Source organism: Orbicella franksi, chromosome 13 (genome assembly GCF_964199315.1).
Source record: "Orbicella franksi chromosome 13, jaOrbFran1.1, whole genome shotgun sequence".
NCBI lineage: Eukaryota > Metazoa > Cnidaria > Anthozoa > Scleractinia > Merulinidae > Orbicella > Orbicella franksi.
Window position 1 is genome coordinate 13,792,856 of NC_138157.1, and position 22,033 is coordinate 13,814,888.

A 22,033-nucleotide genomic window follows, 5' to 3' on the forward strand; every position below is an offset into this window, starting at 1 on the left:
TTTATTTTAGACGGATGCAGCGATATGATGTCATGAGTTTATAGTCGATTTTGGAGACGATTTTGCAAAAATCAGCGGACGTTATGATAGCTTAAAGGCAGGAAATTATTCCTGCATGTTTTAGAAAAGCGTAGTTATGTTGGATCTCGAAGTTGTCCCCGAAAGATCGCTGGGGAACGAACAATGGGAGTTTATACTCGGTTTGTTATAACATAATTTGTACTTTGTCTTTTCACGCTCGTCACGAAGTTTATACTCCCTGGACCAGTTCGTCTTAAATTAATATATTAGCATTTGTTTTTGGAGCTATTAATCAATCTCTGATCATTTCAAGGAATGCCCGTTGCACAGTGTGTGCAGATTCTCAAGCGACAGTGTCGAGTTATCAAAACTGTACAAGCTATGTACAGCGAGGCGGTAAGTGTTTCAACAGTTAAAAAACTGGGTCTCTTTCTTCCCACGAAATTGTTAGCTTTTTTTAATAATAATTCTGGGACAGAGGACTGCATCGTCAAAGTTTCCTTATGGTAGCTGCGACGAGCATATACAATGTACAGTGTAGCAACATAATTTACTGTCAAATGTCACTCGGCATGGTTGATCATATTTGATACTCTCTCGATTTCTTAATGCACGCCATCAAGAAAGTTGCCTTATTTTACTTTGTTTGCTATTTTTGTGTGTGTCAGAATCCTCTCGCCATGGATCTGGTTTTAAACCTGCCAAATGATGGAATAAGACTTGTCTTTGATCCTGTGACGCAGAGACTAAAGGTATTATTTATTTTGACAACCACACGTACTCAAAACCTCCTTGTGTTTAAATCATTTAATACCATCTGACTATCATGAGTTCAGCGTGCTTACATACAAGGGTGGCGTCAGGTTGAAAAAGCACCTGACTGTTTTGTTGTTGTTGATGACAATGATATTGTTGTTTTCCTTCTTTTGTTTTGTTTTTCTCTTTTTCACGTTAGGTAGTGCTTTCTCACCAATCCTCTATCTAATGCCCCCGGGGGGGGGGGGGGGGGTTTATTGGGGATTTTTGGGTGGGGATGTGCCGCTGGGACCCTGGAACCCTTAGCCTATACCGGAGCTAGTTCAGCTGAATTTTGCTACCCTATACTAGAGTAAACTTCCCAAATCCCCCCATCTATCGACACTGTTGAGGCTGATTTGCATAAATTTAAACTTCCCGATTTGATTTTTTCATATTTTTGAGTGGCAATTCCTGGTTTTCTTAGTCTAGATAAAATATTCAACCAACTAGTCAGTTTTGCAAAAAATTATACCCTATGCTAGACCCAAACACTCTGATTTATATACCCTATCCTAGAGTAAACTGCTTGAAAACAGCGGCACATACCTACATAGCCCATAGATGGCAGTGCCCCCCCCCCCCCCCAGGGCTAATGCCAAAGACCCACTACTGCATCTGCATGATTATATTTCACATTTTGCATTAACATTTTAATTGCATTACTCAGATAATTGAAGTGTACAGCATGAACAAAGTCAAGCTGAAATACTGGTATGACTTAACTTTGTCTTAAAGTACTCCTGACAGTTGTCCTTAGGAAATCTTGTAACTCAATGTCACCTTGCAGTGAAAGAAGCGTTTACTCTAGGAAGGGGTTGCACATTCTCGTCCCCAGGGGCTGCACCCCTTTTGGTCAGCACCAAGAATCATGACCTCTGGCCTGGTCCAACACTGTCAAATCTGACAAATCTGATTGGTTGAGAATACGAAACAAATACTCTGCACATGCTCAGAAAACCGTGTCTGTCCAGAGATCATTATTCTTGGTACAGCTACAGACCAAAAGGAGTGCAGCCTCTGGGGACAAGAATGGGGGTCCCATATCTCAGCTGCTCTGGTCATTGTCTCTGTTTGGTATCTGCTTTTGAGTGCCACTGAGAAACTGATAGCAAAAACCTCTCCTGTGCAAATTATGAACATGGTTGATTCTAACTACTAGCTGTTACATGTTCTAAAGCCATGCTGTTAAAATCAGAATTTATTTGGCCTTTAGCAGCCCAGTCACTGGCCTACACTGTATATAAAATAACAAGTAGCAATGAAAAACAATCACAGGTCTTTGTCCTTTCAGACTAATATTCAGTTGTAGCATCTACTGCACTAGTCACTGTTAAACTTCAGAAAGTAAATACCCAAAATCAGTAGAACTCCAAAAGTGGAGATCAAAGCTCACTTTTTTTCAGCATATTCAGAAGTAATGATTATGTAAAACTACCAAAAGAAAAGTGCTGCTAAATCCAAAAGTGACAAGGTTCACTGTTATTTTCAGAACTTTGCACTATGTTACTAAACACTCAGGTTTTCTGCTTCATTCCTTCATAGTGGAGTGCACTTCAATTCCCCTCAAGTCCAACCTACAATTGAACAAATTGATATGTCATTTGGAGCAACACATCCAGGAGGTTTGTGCAATACAGTGTATACATGCATGGTTTTCAACAGCTTTTCACTGCAGCTAAAACTCTTCCAGAACTGAGCATTCTCTATTCACTGGTGCTTGAAAGTTTAATGCTTGTAGTACATATCTATGCACATATTTTTCAACAATTAATGTAAAATTATCTTTATTTCAGTCTATGACCCCAACCATCAGCTGTTCATACTGAACTTCAGAGGTCTTTCTTTTTCTTTCCCAATTGACTCAAAGTTTGAGGTATGTACCAGAGACATTGTAGATTTGTGAGCCAACATTATTTGCATGTCAGCATACAGTATTGCAGTTGATAATCACATGAATGGAAACAATGTTTTCAAAGAGTAAAGAATAAGAGAGCAAAAGAGTAAGAAAAAAGAGTAAGTCTAGAGAAACATCAAGATTTGAGGAAAATAAACCTAAAATTTATTATTTTCAATTTTTTATCCAACAACTTTTAATTAACTGCGGAAACAAAGAATGAAAACATCAAACTTGCACCTATTAAGCAAACTGCATTGGTTCTGTCATGGGCTATTAAATAGAATGTTGCTCAGGACAGATTAGAATTTCAATTGATAATTTCGACATAACCCAAAGGCTAATAACAAAGAGACAGTATGCTAGTCGCAGCTATGTAAATAACACATTCCAATTGTGCAAGTTTGCAGACTGTTGAAATGTGCTGCTTGCTACGCTGTAATAATACTAATAATAATTCTGCATCATATTTTCTTACAAACCAATGATGTTCCACAGCCATACTATACTCATGGATTAGGATCACTCAAGTTCTCCTCTGGATCATCGCCAGTAGTATCACGAATGTCCATTTACCATGGCAACAGCTTGACAGATGCAAGGTAAAGTAGTATTCATTTAGAAGTACACATCAATAAACAATGTAAGGGTTTCTCATAGCCATACCTTGCTATTTTGTGTTGTTGTTGTTCTAACTTAAATTATAGTATTCTTCTCATCAAGATGAAACTAGCAAGCTAAATAATGATATTATGTTCTTTATTCACTATAATTTAAAATCATCCCTTAGTTTCAATATCTAATAACAATGGTTTGGTTTAAGTTATTTGGATTATTTTAATTTTGATGCTCTTGGACTAAATGTAACAAATTTGGCAGTGTAAAACTGCTCTCAATATAAGTGGTGCTGCATAACCTGAAGTGTTTGCCAGTTTGAGAAAATATTATTAATGACTAATAATTTTACTTTTGTTTTGTTATTGAAGGGCACCACCGCTACCTCTTCAGTGTTTCCATGGCAACTGTTTTGCCGAGAGTATTGAGATCATTAACCAGGATGGAAATGTTCTTGGTCTTAAATGTTTCCTTGTTGCTGAAGGTAAGAAATCAAGATAGTCAGGGAACATAAGAACAGTGGCAAATGAACAAAGTACTAGCGGCCAAAGGACTTTTCAGTATAGTGCAACCTCTTTGTGGAATGAGTTGCAGCCTGCGCTCAAACTTAGCCCATCTGTGATGGATTTCAAGCCCCTACTCAGGCGAAAGCTTTTTGACGACTGTTTTATTTAATTTTATTCAACCTTTGTCTTCTTTTATTGTTATCATTGCCATGTGATTAGCTTCCTTGCATTTTTTGAATTTTGTAATGTAACATTGACTCTGAAAAGCCCCGTGGGGATGAGCCAAGAAAGTATATATGTACATGTATATATGTACGTCTTTGTCTTTTGTGGATTTATTTAAATCAACTTGTGATTGATTTTCAATTTTCTTTTTCAAGGCACCGGTCCTGGTAAGATTTTAGAGCTTCGAAGAAGAACATTTGAAAGGAATCTCATGTTTGGAGACTCATGCCAGGTAGGAATGAATTCATAGATTTAAGAGTCTGTGAACTTACATACAGCTTACCATTACAAGTCCCGGCAACTGATAATTAAAGTAACAAAAGTATAGTACACTGTAAGTGTATTATTTTCTTATACTTCTGAGCATGCATGATAACAATGCAGATTTTTTTAACCTCCCTGAATGGTGACACTTTGTATTTTCTGTCAACTTTGTTGTAATAATAACTTGTAATAAGGGCAATTGACAGTAAGAAGTCTCTGGGTTACCACAGAACTTAGATGTTCCATCACACATGTACAGCACAGAGGTTACAATTTTAATTTGATACTGAAGGGCTTGGAATGGAAAAAATTAAGATACATAACATGTTTAACGTGAGTTCATAAATTGAATTTTCTTTTTAATTGGTCTGTTGTATTTGATGCTTTTTTGTTATTTTCTAGGATGTCATAAGTTCCCTTGGATCCCCATGTAAGGTTTTCTACAAGGCAGAAGATAAGGTAAGTTGATACATATACACACATGTAGAAAAAAAATTGCAATCACTGCATTTCTCGCTACGTTTCATTTATGTGAGAAGTTAGAAAGAGCTTCAGGTGGACTTCTCAGTTCCTGCATATTATTTCAACCATTATTAGTGAGTGTGACTCTTGTTTAATGCACTTATCAGAAACAAATGCATTCTTTAGTGTTGTCTAATTAAAATTAATGACACTCCAGAACATGTCATCAAGGACAAGACAAGAGCGTGAATAACTAAAGTTGTGGTAGTAAATTGGTACAGTACATTCATTCTACATCCCATCTTTTAATTCTGTCATTTCTTTACCTTAATACTGTGTTTAGATGCGGATTCACTCACCGTCTCCTCACAAACTTGCACAGTCCAAGAGTTCTGATTATTTTTTCAATTACTTCACCCTTGGAGTGGTAAGTACATCACCATTTGCTTAGTTCCTGTGCGGCTTTCTTCCAGGCGTTAAAGCAGTCAATTCATTTCGGTGACGTAGCCGAGACAAACAGTTTGGGAAAGCCTCGTTTTTTCGCTCGGACCACGTGACACGAAAAGGATTGACGATGGCAAAATACCAGTCGAAGCCTGCGAACTAGGAAACTTTGCTAAATTAGATTTTCACTGAATCTTGTTTGGAGTCATTGTTAAAGCACAATGATTAGTGGACTCACTGATTTTGTTGTCTTTGCTTTAGGACATCTTATTTGACGCGTGCAGTCATTTGGTGAAGAAGTTCATTCTGCACACAAACTTTCCTGGGCACTACAACTTCAACATGTGAGTAAACACAATATAGCATGTTTACGAAAGTGCCAGTGTCTCTGATCTGTCAAAGTTTACCAGTAAGATAACACATAATTAACAGAGTTTGTATAAGTCACATTGTCATTCGTGGGCAGAGTGAAAAATAACAATCTCGATGCTAAATGCTTTTGATTGTAATAGTTAACAATTTTTCTTGGTCTTCCCCCACTTATCTCTCTTTCATTTCTCTTCTCTCGTAGGTATCAGCGCTGTGAATTCAAGATTGGGATACAGAGAGACTCCAAAGGTAGCACAAGTATGGCAGTGCCGTGATCGTCATGTACCCCTTCATGTCGCAGACTAGATGACTGAACGTACCCGCTGAAATGTTGCGTCAAAGTACAGGGCTCTAAATGCCCTACAGACCTCAGTATCAGAAACGCGCACGGTCCAACGATGCGATATAAAACAAATATATCAATCTTTAGATGACATCTCAATTTTAGGCCTATAATAGTGAACAGGTTGAGAACGAATTTTACTTTTGAAAGCGAGAAAGAGACGCAGCTTTCATGAGCGCAAAAAAGGAAAACATGCCATCATCTAAATGATTTAATATATCAAAAGAACTTTTGTCGAGTCGAACGGGTAAATAATATTTCTCTTCGTAATTGCGCAGGGACCGAGCGCAGCGAGTTCTGGAATGACCCGTGATCTACGGTGATCTCCTGGCAAATGTTATCGGCGTTGCATTCCCGCCAATTTTTTTCTTCTTCTTGTTCTTACTTCTGCTTTTTTTATGCGCTAGTGGAATGGTAGTTTGCTGTGTCGGTATTATTATTGTTTTTTTCATAAAGACCGTGATCTGAGTTAATCTTTTTTCCTAATAAATACAATTGAACTTTTTTTTGCAGATTCTGTTCTTGATGAAGGGACGCCTTTTGTGTTGACTCCGTGTACCAAGGTATACTTCTCGACTCCTTCTTTGTCATCATTTTCTTTTGTACTTTCGAGCTGCTGAACGTCTGAGCACTTGGAAAACTAAGCCAAAGGCTATTCTGTTTCCCGGGAATCGCCTAGAACATAGTTAACACAGGGGAATAGTTATAAAAAACCTGGGGAAAAGTTCTTTGTCGTATGTTTTTGTTCGCTCTTTTTGGCCTCGCTTTTTTTGAGCTCAAACCTAAAGACCGTGCTCGGTCGTGAAGCTTCCAATATAAATCTTGGCATCTTTGTTTACTCCTTGGATGTTTGCCGGGTTTCATAACCACTCCCCTCTATTAACCATGTCTTGAAAAAGGCTCAAACATTCTCGTGTCCAAAATTTAAACTCTTGTAAGCATTGTACCACGCTTGTAAAATTTCAGTGCAGAAGACAGCTTGCAGATAGTGCAAGTAAAGAGAAATGTGAAGAGAAACAGTGGTGAGAGGTGATAGTTGATCATGAGGCTGAAGAAAACGTATGGATAAGTTTAAACGTAACGCAGTTTTATCTCGTGTTTTTCAGTGGGACAGTGTTCAAGATTACCTGGGAAAACCAGTGGAGGCGCCTGTTGTATTAAATAGGTAAGATGGACGTACGATATTCCACGTTATATTCCTTATGCAGCAAGCGGTAACATATATTGCATGGCAGTGACAAAATTGGAAGATTTGACGAATTTTCGTCAAACTGGGTGAATCGTTATGGATTTGACGATTTGGGAGAACTTTAGTCAAATTTGTCAAAGCGAAATCAGCTCTGCGGAGTTGACGCCTGACTAGATATTCTCTCAGTGTGAGCGTGTTTTCAATCTCCTTCTGCTTTGTCTTTAGATCTTCCTCCACGAACACAACCAACCCGTTCGGTTCCACCTTCTGCTATAACCTACAGCACATGATATTCGAGGTTTGTAATTGTTAAAATCGTGCTCCTTGATTCGTTACCAACGCGAAATAATTTGGGATGATTCAAAACTAAAGGCCAAGGGAATGGGGACGAGGTACTCCAGTAATCGCAGTGGTCCCCATTCCTCTGTTCCTGATGCATGCAATGTTGCAGTGCAAACTAGTTGATCTTTTGTAAACAGGAAGGAAGTGGAATAAACTGGATTTTTTTTCCTTCCTCCAGGTGATGGCTAACAATCATTTGGCGTCGGTGACTTTGTATCCACATAGCAACAACGCTGACAACCATCTCGTTACATAAACTTGAAATTCATTGGCTTGCTCGGTGATCACGTGCTCTACACGTGACGTCAGCGTGACGTTGAGAAGCAAAGTATTTCGTTGGAAATCTACAACCTCCATAATAAGAACAGTGATTTTTATTTGTAGTTGTAGTTTCTTTTTGAAAAGAGTAGAAACTGATTCATAAACCACCTGTGCTTGGTTTTAAAAATTAGTGTTATTAACTTTGGTTGGTGATATTAATTTTCCTCGGGTTTAATCACTTACGAAAGGGTGAGTTTATTGGCTTTTATTTTATTGGTCTTCAAGTTATTAGTGATGGTTACCTCGTGGCGATAAGTTTCTTGTATAAATTGATGTAAATTAGTAATCATGGTAAATAACGCCCATTTCTTATAATAATGTAGATAATATCATATTTTATTATAGATGTTATTATTGTGTTTGCAAGATGATAAACGGATGCATTAAAAAAATATGAAATATGGAGAAAGACAACTGTTGATTCTTGAGTTCGTTTCAGTTGCCCTATACCCATACCTATTAATTTTTCTCACTTGCGTTCAAATATAATATACCAACGTAAATGCGAGGGAATCTCGGGCACATTTGAAGTTTTGTAATTCCCCCAAATCCACGTTGAATTTTATTGAAAAAAGGTGAAGAAAGTTTGTTGTATGTTACAGCTATTTTCCGCGTGTCATTTTCTATTGGAGAGATTTTTTTTGACGTTATTTTTGCAGCAGGTCAAACAACTCTCGAATAAAGTGATGCCATTTTGATGATTTTCGCTTTCCTGGTTACTTTCAACTTGCTCGCAGTAGTATATTCACATTAGCGGCTCTCGATCCTTTTTCAAAGCAAGAGAAGGTTCATATTCTCGATCTCTTGCTCTTCTCCCTCTGCCCACCCCAATCTTTCGTTTCGAGATATTGATCAACCTTGGAAGTTGAACATAGGAAGTTCTAATTTACTTTATACTGATATGTGTTCACTGAGTGTAAATACATCATATGCTGCCATTCAGAAGTTAAAACTCCCAAAAGATACATAAACATATCCTTTTCTAATATTTAAACAAGCGTTGCAAGAGTAAATATTCGAATTTTAATAAAAGGCACCTGAGCGATCAGATAATTCCCTAATTTCCTGCTTGATAAATCTTAAAAAACTTTTGTACTTGTTTGCAGGATTTTGCTAGTTCAGTTTTATACGGTCAAATTAGATTTACAACGTAAGTGAGGGACTTCAGTTAACGAGAGGCGAACTGCTCCAGACAACTCGTACGTTAATTATAATGTTGACTCGTAAAAGGTCAAGAAAGTTGCGGAAGAAAGGTAGGGGAAATAGAACTGATACGAGATAACACTGAAATCATCGTGTATTGAGACCATAGCGGGAAACAAAGGGACGATGTTCAAGCGATATTTCAGTACGTAGTTTGCAAGTTTGCCCACCCTCTTCGCTTTTAGGTTTATATAACAGCATACGGACTAAACTCAGCACCGTTCACACACCATGTCTTTTGTATTTGTTGCTTCAAATAAAGCCACAAAAATACAAAAGGAAAACAGGTGAACAAGTCAGCATTGTTCATTATTTTTGGTGTTTATTTAATTCTATTCTGTAACTTTTATGTGTTCTCTGTTGAACTTGAATTTAATTTAAAATAATCTTATCTTTGGTTATATCTGCTCGAGGTATCTTGATCCCGATAAGCTGATTTAAAATCATTCAAGATTTTTAATTTGACAAGCTATGTAAATATTGCAAAACACAAGAGGAAACTTATATGTTATCGCAAAGATTTCGTCCATTATTACTTCCATTTAATGTTTAAACAAATGCCCCTAAATTGTATTTAACTTGACGTCAGTTCCCTATAGCCCTTAGACTTTGCCGCAAAAACGTTTCTAACAACCCGCTACAAAATGTCTTGGGTACTTAGATTTTTCTTCTGTTGTATTTCCTTTACTGTAGTCTTAAGCTTGTCGGAAAACTTTCTTGTTCAAGGGTCTGGGGAAAGAGAAAACGGAACGAATTTTTTAGAACATTTCCATCGGTTTCTGAACGTGAAAGCGAGTGTTTCTATAACTGTTTATGATGCCATGGCCTGCGCGCTTGAATGCTTGAGGTACAGCTTTTGTTTTTCGTTTAACTTTGCTGTTTCTTCGCCGGGGAGGCATGGTTGTCAGCTGCTCCGTAAAGACAAGTACACTTTTTCGGACAGATTTGAGCCAAGTCAGTTTTATCATCATTACAGCATGGCGGTAGGTAAACATAATGTTAGAGTTAGGTAACAAAATGATGCAAATTTGAATGTGGTGTAGCGAAGTTCCCTTGAAATCTTCAACTGAACATAACCCACAAATACATCCTCGAAACAAATTTTCACTGTAACAAATTATCACTGAAGAAATATATGATGTGATTTCAGGTTTTCATTTATTTACTTTCCTCCCTCCAGTGTGTGTGTGTGTCTTTCTCTTTATATGTCTTTTATAACAGTCACCTCATTGCTTTTCAAGCAGAGTCCATGTGAATACAATCCTTGTAGGAATGGTGCTACATGTCGTCCACGGTACAGATCCAATGAATATTTTTGCGTACGGAGTCCTGGAAAGATTGAACAAGGTAGAATAAATTTTGAGCTACAAAGAATGAATCCACATCGTGTGTGTCCAAACATAAGACCTCGAGGTTCTCTACAGTAGTAAAGCGCGTCAACACTATGCTGGAGAAATTTGAAAACGGCGTTCTCACTCTGAAAACGCAGACTACGCTGGAGAAATTAAAAACTCAACAATCACCGGTCATTTTGGATTTGTGTTTGAGAAAAAATCGGGCAGAGAAATAACATGGTTGTCGTGACGTCGTCGAAAACTCCGTTTCCAAAATGTTTTCCGTCCACGCTAAAACGCAAAGCCGGTGTTTTTTAATTCCTATTGTTGGAAGAGCGTTTCCGAAAAGATTTGTTTTCGTGACGAATTAGTGCGGATATTACGCCTAACCGTAAAAATAAAGATGTGTTTTCAAATTTCTCCGGTGTGGACGGGGCCTAAGAATTATATTGTTCTGTTAACCAATCATTAATTCACTCCATGTCAGAGCGTAAGCCGGGGACGAAACCCCTCCATTCTCCTGTTTGTAGTTCCGTTTATTTGACGTTTACATTCACAGTACCTCTCTCTATTGATACGAATACATATGGGTACGTAGAGTACATCAGTTTTCGCTTCGACCCGGGGCGGGTTACCGGCAATTGGTAGGCACCTCTGACAAATGCAGGGGGAGTGGGGTATCCCTTGGGGGAGTGGCAATACTATGACTGGCAGAGGCTAAGTATCGGCGCTGATGAACTATCTGCCATTTTTAGAGTTTTTTGGTTGTTTGTTGTTGTTGTTATTTTTTTCTCTTCAACTGAATATTTTGGGTAACCTGTTATTGTTAAACAGGTGCTCCCTGGATTAAGCTGAACAAGGTCTGCTTTGGAGCCAAAAATGATTCGCATGGGAAATTCAATATCACGTCAAATGGATTTATTGTAGCCTTGAGACTTAAGTACATTTCAGGCTTTGTCACGTGCAACAAAAACAAGGTCCCATACGGGAGTCACTGGGCATGCAAGAAAGGATCCAAAATTGCAACAATTGTTACAAATGCAAAAAACAAAGTGATTTTTCCACACAGTTACCAAAACCAGTCTTATATCCTGCCTGGTTACCAAGAAAACTCGTCAGAGCTGGTTTTCAACAGACTCGCACCACCCCTGAGAGTGGCTGCTGGAGAAGAGTACAGGATTTGGTATCACGAAGATTTTGTGAACGGACCGGAAGACGACAATGATGGGTACACGTGTGTTGATGTTTACGCTCTGTGAATGTGACAAGAAAGGGTTCTCACTACACAATGGTTTAAACTGTCTCAGGTTACTGACTTCATTCAGGTAGTCAAGGTAATTGAAGGACCTTATGGCCATTGTAGCAACTCTCAATAACAGTACGCGAAACGAAGCAAATTAGCTCTGTCGTAGGAATGTAGTAGCTGTAGGGCCTGAGCTAGTCATCGATTGAGCTTGAACTGACAGTATTATAGTTCGTGTACTTAATAGGTCCTATATTTTTAAACCACAGTATTCTTCTTCCCTCGTAAAACCTCCCTGTTGTTATATTTCTGTCATACGCCCGCAGGTCTCAAGAAAACTCGCGTAATTTCCTGTTTTGTTATCTCCAGATTATTTAATGTCAACAAGAGAAGATCAAGGTGCTAAGGTCTTTGCACTAACGCGCGATTAATTTGAAACAAAGATATGAGACAATTCAGGAATGACCCATTCGAAAAAAGTTTTCTACAAGTATTGAAGACAACAACGTCACTAGCAAGTAAAAAGGGCTTATGATAAACTTGAAGAGTAAGCCTTTTTTTCTCACGGTTTTGGTTTTATGGTTTTTCACATGCACTATTTGGACTTTCTTGTTGTTAAACTAAATGTGTTTTTTAAAAATGAGCAAATGAAGTAAGAAAGTACTGTTCTTTACGGCGTTATAATCACAATTTAACTTGAATAATACATGACAGATGGCAAGCGTTTCACTCAATCACAAATCATGACGGCTGACAGCTGAATGTTTTGTCATTATTTTGGGTAATTTCTGACAGATTTTCGGCGCCGTTTTCCACAAATTTGACTTCCTAAGCAACCATACTCATACTATGAAATACAATGTTCAGATTTCCGTGATAAAGATTCCTAATGTATTTACAGTCCACTTCCGAGATTCCTGGAAAAATCTTATATTTTCCTGATCAAATTTGAAGGATGCGGTTGTGCTAAGTGGTCGATCGCAGTTTCAAGGCTTAAGATAACCGAAGTCCTCAGGACAATAACGCGAAACCGAAAACCGCCTGTAAGGCGTCCCTTCATAAGTAAGCCTATTTATTTTGGCACACTGACTTTTCAGTGCCGAGTTATCAACAAGTAACAGCCCTTTATCTGTTATTTCGTAACTGGTTTTCTTTCAGTTATTTGTAATGGTGACTTCTTCGGCTCCATATGGAGATTAGAGCTGGGATTTTAGGGAGTGTCGTCAAATTTCTGCTAGGCATTTCAACATGATGTCGCTTTGAAAGCAAACATTGTCAGCCAAACTGCATTTCTCTTATTTGAAGTAAATAAAGCTGATAAGAACTTTAAGGACGGGATATTAAAAAGTGAAAGTTATTATATTGTTCTTTCCGTTGATTTTATTATTATTATTATTATTATTATTATTTCTTTATTTTAATTAGGATTTCATTTCTCGTTTTGTGTTGTCTTTATCTTTCACTTGAAAGGTAAGAGAAACTGTTGTATTTTAATTTAACTAGCTTCTACATAGCTGAATATTTCAGCCTTTTTTTTTTCTCGTTCACTTCTGTCACGCTGTATTTGAAAACAAAAACCGGTACATATGACAGTATTAAAAAAAAAAATTTCTCAAGCAAATTTAATTAATTTTTCACTTTCTTGGAATAAGTATTTACCAAATATGAATGACAAGATTCAAGAATCTGGTGTAAAATCTTTGGAAAAGATCCTAAATGAACGCAGTAATAGTCGAGAGCGAAATACAGTCGACTCCCGATAACTCGAACCTTCAAGGGAAATTGAAAAAGGTTTGAGTTAACGGAAGTTGAGAACAAATGACCGGAAATAAGGAAAAAACGGTGTTTAATGTTTTTCTATTCGTGCAGTGTTCATTTTAATCAAATTTAATTACAGAATAGAGAAGTCGGGTGAAAATAAAACAATACGTCTCTAAATCGGAAAGTAACGTAATGTGAAAAATATAACAAAGGAAAGCAGCAGGGAGAAGTCCAGGAAATGTGAACTGTACAGGTTTTTTTTTAAGAGAACAATGTCGGGCTACTGGTACACAGCTACTGGTACTGGTACTGGCTACTGGTACAAAGCTCATGCTCATGGTTCGAGTTATCGAAGGTAAAATTATATAGGAAATGACCTCAAGGGAAACGAAACTTGTTCGAGTCAGCGGGAGGTTTGAGTTACCGAGGGTAAAATTACAGTAAATGTATGACGGAAATCCAGGGGAAATCGATTTTGGCTCGAGTAAGCGCGAGGTTCGAGTTAGCGAGGTTTCGAGTTGTCGGGAGTCGACTGTATTATGGAAGTTGAGGACCGATCTGATTTGCGAGCATTTGCCGCCTTGAAAAAATTGGCTAGCCCTTCCATACATGTAATAGTCCTCTTTTATTAGTACTAAATATTTACGAATACCAATTTGTAGACAATAATTACAAAGATATCCCAGCTGTCCTTCAATGCAAGTTCCCTAGTTAGATGCAGAGTGCATATACAAATGTCTTCTGGAAATTTGCGCTTGGTAGTTCTATAGTTTAATCTGCTCATGATCTGCCTTATTATGGGAAATTAACTATGCACTTTATTGACACGATTTCAAAAAAAAAATCGCGTTAATTTAATGTATCTTAATCTACGTCGATGTTAATTCAAATCACACTATTTTGCATCATTGTTGTTTTACAACACCTTTATTTCAATGACAAAACCTCGTCTTCTCGTAGCTCCACTATCAATGCCTCGGAGTCACTATTAGACAGTTCTTCTTTAAGAATTGAATTCAAAATGTCTTTCGACTGGTCTTCCATGAATTGAGTTCGATTTAGTTCGATTGCGTTCGATTGAAATACAGTTCCATTGGGTTCGATTGACTATGCCGGGTTATTTTTAGACCATTCCTTTTTCGGAGATCCCAAGAGGGTCTAGAAATAGCCAATCGTAGGACGCGGAGTTTGCTCACGTGGACAGTCCAGGGACTTTACACACATTTTCATCCTCCATAGAAAGTAAACATCCACGCAACACGTGTAGTAATATTATCCGCGGAAGAGCTGGGTGCCATGTCTAAAGATAACTTGAGAAGATTTACCTTGAAAATAAGGCTTGTATGGGGGATTAACTCTCTTATCTTTATCCTCTCTTAGAATGCCAATATATAGAAAGGAAAGTATGACGCTACTTACAAAACGAACATCGATCTAAGAAAACTATTACAGTACTGAGAAAATAAACTACAAAGAAATAAGCCATTACATTACAATCATTTTTCTGTTATTATTGAGTTATATAAAACAAATATTATCTTTAGTTGGTACATTACATTCACTTTACTTACAGCACATGACATTGGTTTCTTAACGCTTCTTCACATGTTCAGCGGGAGCTAGTTTTTGGACAGATGGACACAATCTATTTACATCTTGATCATTGCAAGATTCGCGAGTAAAATGCTGAAAACGAAGAAGTGTCAAACAACGGACAGCGCTTCAGTTCAACGAGAAGCAGAGCTGTAAATTCCTACTTGAAGTACCATTTCTAATTCTTTGGTTAAACCAAGAGAGGATCGAGGAAAGTTACTTTGATTTTGTCTTGGTCAACATCTTACGCTGTAATGTCTTTGAGCAAATTTAGTCTTCACCGATACAATTGAAACCAAAAAACTGTATTATTCAATAAGTTATTTCAGCCTCGGCAAGCACAAACAAATTAAAAGGAGCAGAGCAAGATATATTCCAAAAATAAGTTGTTTTTTAACTTTTCTGGATCTGTCGTAGAGTATTTGTAAAACAACGAGCAGCGCCCTAGTTTAACAAGAGTGAAGTATAAAAATAGATGAGTAACCGGAATAAGACATTTGGAGAAATAGAAAAACGATCTCTGGTTAAAAATTTGTTTAAAACGAGCTTTCGACTACCAGTCTGTAGTCTTTAACGAGTAATAGATAGAAAGCGCGAACGTTGAAATATATACTAAGAAAAGTGAGAAAAAACAAAATTATAATAAAAACAATAGAAATGCTTGTGTGCGAGTAAAAAATGCTAACGTAAGGTTCAAAATAAAATTGAATATTGTCTTGGTAATTGTTTCGCATTATTGTCAGCATGGTTCGTAATTGCTGTGTGCCAGGATTCCAAAGTTTTTCTAACACGGAAATTTCCCTTGTCAATCACGCGTGCATTGTCAAAGTAGATGGAATGGTCGTTCAACCAGGCATGTGAAGCAATATTAGAACCTTTTTTGAAGGTTTTTGTGTATCTAATATGTTCTTTCTTCCTTGTTTGTAAACATCTACCAGTCTCACCGATATAACTCCACGGGCAATCGGCGCATGGGATCCTGTAAACGACATTTGTTTGTAGTTCCGCGGGTGGTCTTGATTTCGGAGAAACAAACTCTTGTTGTAATGTCTTAAGGGGTCTGCTTGTAGTTTGTATTCCATTGTTTCTTAGAAGTCTTGAGAGAGGTTCAGTTAGGCCTTTGATGTAAGGTAAAACTGTGAAGCCAACGTGTAAGTCAGGATGATCAGCCCATCCAAAGAACATTCTTAACAATTCTTCTGGAGATGGTGTGATTGCCGGGGGTGGTTTCTTCTTCAAGATGTTAGATATGACCGATAGCGGGTAGCTGTTTGATTTCAGAGCATCAGTGACATGGATTAATTCTTCCGTTTTTCTCTCGGGGGTACTTGGGAGGTTAGAAGCACGATTCAGGAGAGTGGTGGCAGTACTCAGCTTATGTTTCATTTCGTGGTGTGAATAAAAATCCAGATATCGGTCTGTGTGGGTAGATTTCCTGTAAACATCAATGGTTATGACGCAGTTGTTCCTGGATACCAGGGTGTCTAAGAAGGGTATCTGTCCATTATTCTCAGGTTCAATGGTAAAGGCTATCTTTGGGTCAATTGAGTTAAGAGTGTCATGAAAGGATGCGACAGAATGTTTCTTTATTATAACAAAACTATCAATCTTATCCTTCTTCTTGAGATCTAGCAACATGGGATTAAGTTCTCTTTCGATTTTGGCAAACGGAGATTTCTGGACGAGCTGGTAAGTCAAGTGATCACTGAGTAAGGCTTCCATTTTCTCGTTATAATCAGATCTATCCATAACACCAAATAATTACCTTTGTCCGCTTTCATTATTAGGCGTGTCGTCTTCCTTCAGGTTGTTAAGGGCTTTTCTTTCAGCTTTTGAGATGTTGTTTTTCACCGGCAGACGAGCTCTGTGAAGGATGGAGGCGGTCGACGTTCGGATGGAATCTTTGGTGTCATCCGGAAGTCGGACAATGGCTGCTTCAACCTCGGCGACAATGTCTTTAGTCGGGATCTTTCGTGGAGTTGGTGCAAATTTCGGGCCTTTTTCTAAGATGGAACGTTCGTCCATCGAGAGTGGCTTTTTGGATAGATTAACAACCCAGTTATCTTTGTTGATAGGTGTGGACGAAAGATCCCAACTTAAGACATTGTCGCCGAGGTTGAAGCAGCCATTGTCCGACTTCCGACTTTGGAATCCTGGCACACAGCAATTACGAACCATGCTGACAATAATGCGAAACAATTACCAAGACAATATTCAATTTTATTTTGAACCTTACGTTAGCATTTTTTACTCGCACACAAGCATTTCTATTGTTTTTATTATAATTTTGTTTTTTCTCACTTTTCTTAGTATATATTTCAACGTTCGCGCTTTCTATCTATTACTCGTTAAAGACTACAGACTGGTAGTCGAAAGCTCGTTTTAAACAAATTTTTAACCAGAGATCATATCGTTTTTCTATTTCTCCAAATAGTGAAGTAGTTATGAAGTACTACTTAAAGAGCTATTTCTTTAACTTCAAGTTACCAAAAGGTTTTAACAATCGGATTCGAGAGTATTAAAATTTCTTGCATGTCCGCCTAAAAAGACACAAAAATATCAAGAAAGTTGCACGATGTCATCCTAAAAGGTTTTGAAATAAAACAGGCTGTGAAAAAGGGGTATTAATCAATTGATTTTACCGGTGTTTTTTGGCTCCCTTTAGACGTCAAATTAATCGCTAAAAGGTCCTGGAAGACGTGTTCTTTTCTTCCAAAAAGCGAATTTTCTAAAAATAAAACCTGTCAGTTGACATTAATTGACCTTTATTCTTAAGTAGCTTTTACCTGACCATGCATACAAACGACGTGAGAGGCTTCGCGTTTTTAATGAACACCATTAACCCTAGTAAAACTATTATGCATTTCTTCTCTTTACACTCACTAAGTTAACTCACGTATCCTTAATTCCTCTTGATGAATTAAATGTAAGCAGTTTATAACCGCCGGAAGGACCATTTCCGGAGGCTCAAAAGTTTTCAAGTTAAAAAAAGACTACTATCTGAAAGCTTCACAGAACGTTGCATTCAGTCTTCTACTTCTGCAAGAGATGAACGCTAAAAGTCTTCTGTTCTTTTTCCTCCTACAATGTGTTATAAATGTCGCTATTTTCGATATTGCCAAAGACGCTACATTGTCCCGTTCGGCATACTTCAAAACACTGGAGAACAAGCGACTAATGGGCCATGTTGTGAAACGGTTTGAATCGCCGAGTTTGATGTCCTGCAGTCATTCATGTCTGAGAAATACGTGGTGTACATCTACGAACTTCAAGCTGTTTTCAGAGAATAACATCAAAGGAACTTTTGAATTGAACAAACACAGCATCTCTCCTCTCGACGAGGAATCCACCAGCTTAAAAACTCGGTGTTATTTTCTCAATGTTTTTCAAGGTAATGTGTTTTAACACCCATCCATATTTTTCTTCAGCTACAACAGATTTCCTTCATTTGCGTATTTTAAAAATGACAAAGAAATATTGTCTATGTTTCATTTCACTTCAGGTTGGTGTATTTATAGTCGTTATAGCAAAAAAGGACAATTTAATATCTAGTGTAAAACTCGAATAATCGTTTTAAAACTTTTTTTTCTCTTTAACAGGGCACAGGGATCATCGAAAAAGGTAAACTCAATGTATCATTCAATGAAGCGGTAAAGGCGCTTCTCTTCCCGTTTGTTTTGCTTTCGTTTCGTTTCAAAGCGAAAACAAGCACAAAACAAGCGTAAGCCCAGCCGAACAAAAAGACGACTGAGATTGCGGAAACCATCTATGCTATGGAACATACAAAATGACTTTCCCGCCATTTTGTCTCGCGTAGCTGTGAGAAAGTTGCTTGGGCTGTCCACGCATCGCCCAAGTAACATCCTCGGAAGAACTGGGTACCATGCCTAAAGATAACTCAAGTGTGATTACCATGGGTACAAGGCCTATATGGGGAATTTACTCTCTTAACTTGATCTTTTCTTGCTTATTTATAGGCAAACACCACCAGTCCCTCCAACCAGGATATTACTTTTTGTACTTCGCTGACCTGTATTTGCCAGTATGAGGAGGCTTAATACAGCGACCACTGTGCCGAGCGTAATTTTTTCCTTACTTGATCCTTGTGATTTTGTTTCCAATAACATAAATCACGCCCCCTCCCCCCACGGATAGAAGATCAACCACCTTATTTTATAAGCCCACAAAACTCCTACTGAGGTTACATAAGCCCAGGGCTAATAATCGGACTTTAACAGTATATGGATAAGAAAGGTGCCAACATGCTTTCCGGACAATATTAACCAATTGTTAGCCGGGGCACCCGACAAGAAAACGGGAGGGAGAGGTTTGACTCCACTAGAACAGTAGCAACAATCGTATTGTAAATTATGCTTAAGAGACAAGAGATAAGAGTCTGCAAGGACAAAAGTATCCAGTTTGTTAAAAGAGAATACAGCTAATATTTTTCCTAATCTATAGGTGTTACCTGGATTAAGCTGAGCAAGGATGAGGTCTGTTTTGGAGCCAAAAATAACTCATACGGAAAGTTCACTATTACTTCGAATGGGATTGTCATGACCATGAAGCTTGTGTACATTTCAGGCTTTGTCACGTGCAACAACAGACACGTGCCATACGGGAGTCACTGGGCATGCAAGAGAGGTCCAAACTTGCAACAATCGTTACAAATGCCAAAAACGTTGTGATTTTCCCGCAAAATTACCAGAACCAGGCTTATGACTTGCCTGGTTACCATGAAAACTCGCCAGAGCTGGTCTTTAACGAGCTCTCGCCTCCCCTGAGAGTGGCTGCTGGAGATGAATACAGGATTTGGTATCACGAAGATTTTGTGAACGGAGTAGAAGACAACAATGATGGGCACACCTGTATTGACGTTTACGCTCGTTACACTGATTAGAACGAATTCTCAGAACGAAATGATATAACAAACAATATTGTGTTGCTCTAGATTACGCCCAGTTTCCCGAAAGAAGATGACCTAAAGGATTCTGTAGCCATGGATAGACTGTACTGCAGTGTACTGGAGAAATTCATGTCTGGTTATTGTAATTGTTAGCTGTTGCCTGGTAATTGTTAATTTCATCAAGCCTGTATTTAAATATTTTTGCGAGTGATAAATGCTGGTTCTAGACCTCCACTCTTGCCGACCTAAGGATTTGAATACTTGTAAACTTGCAGACTTTAGTGCATAAGCAATAAAAATTGTATGTTGTGACAGAAATAGGGAGCTTCAGAAAACCAGAAAAGCAACGGCGTCAAGTAAACCTCGGTAACATTTCAACTCCGTCTACAGTGATGCGTTTTCGAAAAGAGGTGTATCCAGTGATTGTAAAAAAAAAAACTTCCTGTCCACGCCACCGTTTTCGCAGCGTCATCCCCATCCACACCAAGACAACTGACAGCATTGAAACATTTGAAAACATTTTCGCAAGAAAACATTATAACCGTCATTTGCGCATGCGTCAGATAGACGCCCCAGATAGATGCGAAGTTTGTTGCATTTCGAAGAAGTGCCGCTATTTTCAAAGTAAACTCTCAAGAAGTCCGTTTACGAAAGAAATACGTGACAAGCTCAAGAGTATTGACAACCAAAACTGAAAAACCTGATTGAAATCGGGTAGGAACTTTCATGTGGACCGATACGAGCGTGAGTTGCTATTGAAAATTTTATGTAACTGATTTAGTTCAAAACAAAGCATAAAATAGTGGTAGTACGAGGACTTGACAGCTGTGCATGTTAGGTGAATGATGTCAGCATTTTCGAGCGATGGAAAAATCAAATAGCTTCAAATGGAGGCTTCCTTTATATATAGCAAGCGGAACACCCTTTTATTAGATCATATCAAAGGATAGCTGGGGATAACGCAAAAAGGGGAATTTCTTTTAATGGATTTCGGAATCTTTTCTATGCCATCCAACGTTTTGTGAATATGCATAAAATGAGGGAAAAGGAAAGCGCAAACGACAGAACTGAGGCTCTGCGTAACAAAACAAAGAAAGCGAAAGAAATTTTGCCATTTGTTACCACCCGGCCACACCGAATCTTAAAAAGATTCTCATGAAACACTGGCATATCATTCAACAGTAGGCTAGACTCGCACATATCTTTAACCAGCAACCGATTTTATCTTTACAGGAAGGAAAAATCACTCGAGGACGTCTTAGTCCGCGCAAAACTTCCTTCAATCACGCCGCAATCATAAAAACCTGTAAACAAAGAAGCACTTTCAAAAGGTTTCCTTTCAACCCAGAAGTAAATTTGCATATGATAGGTTTTTTTTGCTAGCAACCTGCGTTCAGGCATTTCTGACCGCAACTCAACTGAGCCAACAAAACTAGTCTCAGATCACTTACTCATTCATAGCCAACGTAGAAGCTGAGGACTCGCAGACTTTATTTAAACACACGAATTTTATGCATCTATGGAAATTTAGTGCATGAGTCTGGTTCTTTTTGGGTTACAATTCGTGGCCATCAACCGCCTAAGGTTTCTTAATAGAGGTAAAAGCAAAAGAAAAGCCCTCATTGGGATTTTGATTACTGGTCGCCTAATAGATGTAACCGAGACCGGGTTGGACTGCATTACTTTTCAATCATTTCGTTATAGACTCTATTCATAAATGGCTGCCAATTAAAAATTCTTTTGTAAGTATCAAATTTAGCCCAACTAAACTCGTTTTTGAGTTGATAATTCAAAAGAATTTTTTTCTCTCAAACTAGGTTAGTTGGACTAATTTAAATGCATACAAAAGAATTTTAAATTGGCAGCCATTTGCGAATAGGGTCTATAAAGTAATAAAACAAATATCATCTTTAGTTGGTACATCAAGTTTTATTTACCATACTTACAGTACATGACATTAGTTACTTAACGCTGCCTTTACATGTTTATCCGGCACTAGATTTTTTTGGATGGATGGACACAATCTGTTTACATCTTGCAATTTATCACTGCGAGATTCGCAAGTAAAATGCTAAAAACGAAGAATTATCAAACAATGGACAGCGCCCCAGTTCAACAAGAGGTAGAGATGTGAATTACTACTTAAAGTACTATTTCAGTCAGTCTTTGGTTAAACCAAGAGAGGATAAAGGTAAGTGTC

The 22,033-nt window shown here is 38.0% G+C and overlaps 2 protein-coding genes and 1 pseudogene across 2 annotated transcripts; 2 read left to right on the forward strand and 1 right to left on the reverse strand.

Annotated features, from left to right (window-relative positions):
* The first annotated feature begins 10 nt into the window (after positions 1–10).
* LOC145466839 (phagosome assembly factor 1-like) lies at positions 11–11,253 on the forward strand. Its single transcript, XM_081450555.1, has 17 exons — positions 11–200; positions 335–417; positions 690–773; positions 1,487–1,530; positions 2,362–2,441; positions 2,613–2,692; positions 3,212–3,315; positions 3,700–3,812; positions 4,215–4,291; positions 4,726–4,782; positions 5,129–5,212; positions 5,491–5,573; positions 5,801–5,847; positions 6,455–6,504; positions 7,048–7,106; positions 7,356–7,428; positions 7,651–11,253. The coding sequence occupies exons 1-17, from the start codon at positions 137–139 to the stop codon at positions 7,726–7,728; spliced, it is 1,260 nt and encodes a 419-aa protein (XP_081306681.1). The 5' UTR covers positions 11–136; the 3' UTR covers positions 7,729–11,253.
* A 4,367-nt stretch (positions 11,254–15,620) lies between these two features.
* Positions 15,621–16,565, reverse strand: LOC145465044 (uncharacterized). Its single transcript, XM_081448847.1, has one exon. It carries the CDS (start codon positions 16,563–16,565, stop codon positions 15,621–15,623), a length of 945 nt encoding a protein of 314 aa, XP_081304973.1.
* A 1,325-nt stretch (positions 16,566–17,890) lies between these two features.
* Positions 17,891–20,303, forward strand: LOC145466840 (uncharacterized; annotated as a pseudogene).
* The last annotated feature ends 1,730 nt before the right edge of the window (positions 20,304–22,033 follow it).

Excerpts from the sequence above, each read along its gene's own strand:
- LOC145466839 (XM_081450555.1), top strand. The coding sequence starts at position 137 with ATGTTGGATCTCGAAGTTGTCCCCGAAAGATCGCTGGGGAACGAACAA. Across the intron at positions 5,848-6,454 it reads GATACAGAGAGACTCCAAAG|ATTCTGTTCTTGATGAAGGG; the intron begins GTAGCACAAGTA and ends TTTTTTTTGCAG. Across the intron at positions 6,505-7,047 it reads TGTTGACTCCGTGTACCAAG|TGGGACAGTGTTCAAGATTA; the intron begins GTATACTTCTCG and ends CGTGTTTTTCAG.
- LOC145465044 (XM_081448847.1), bottom strand. The coding sequence starts at position 16,565 with ATGTTGCTAGATCTCAAGAAGAAGGATAAGATTGATAGTTTTGTTATA.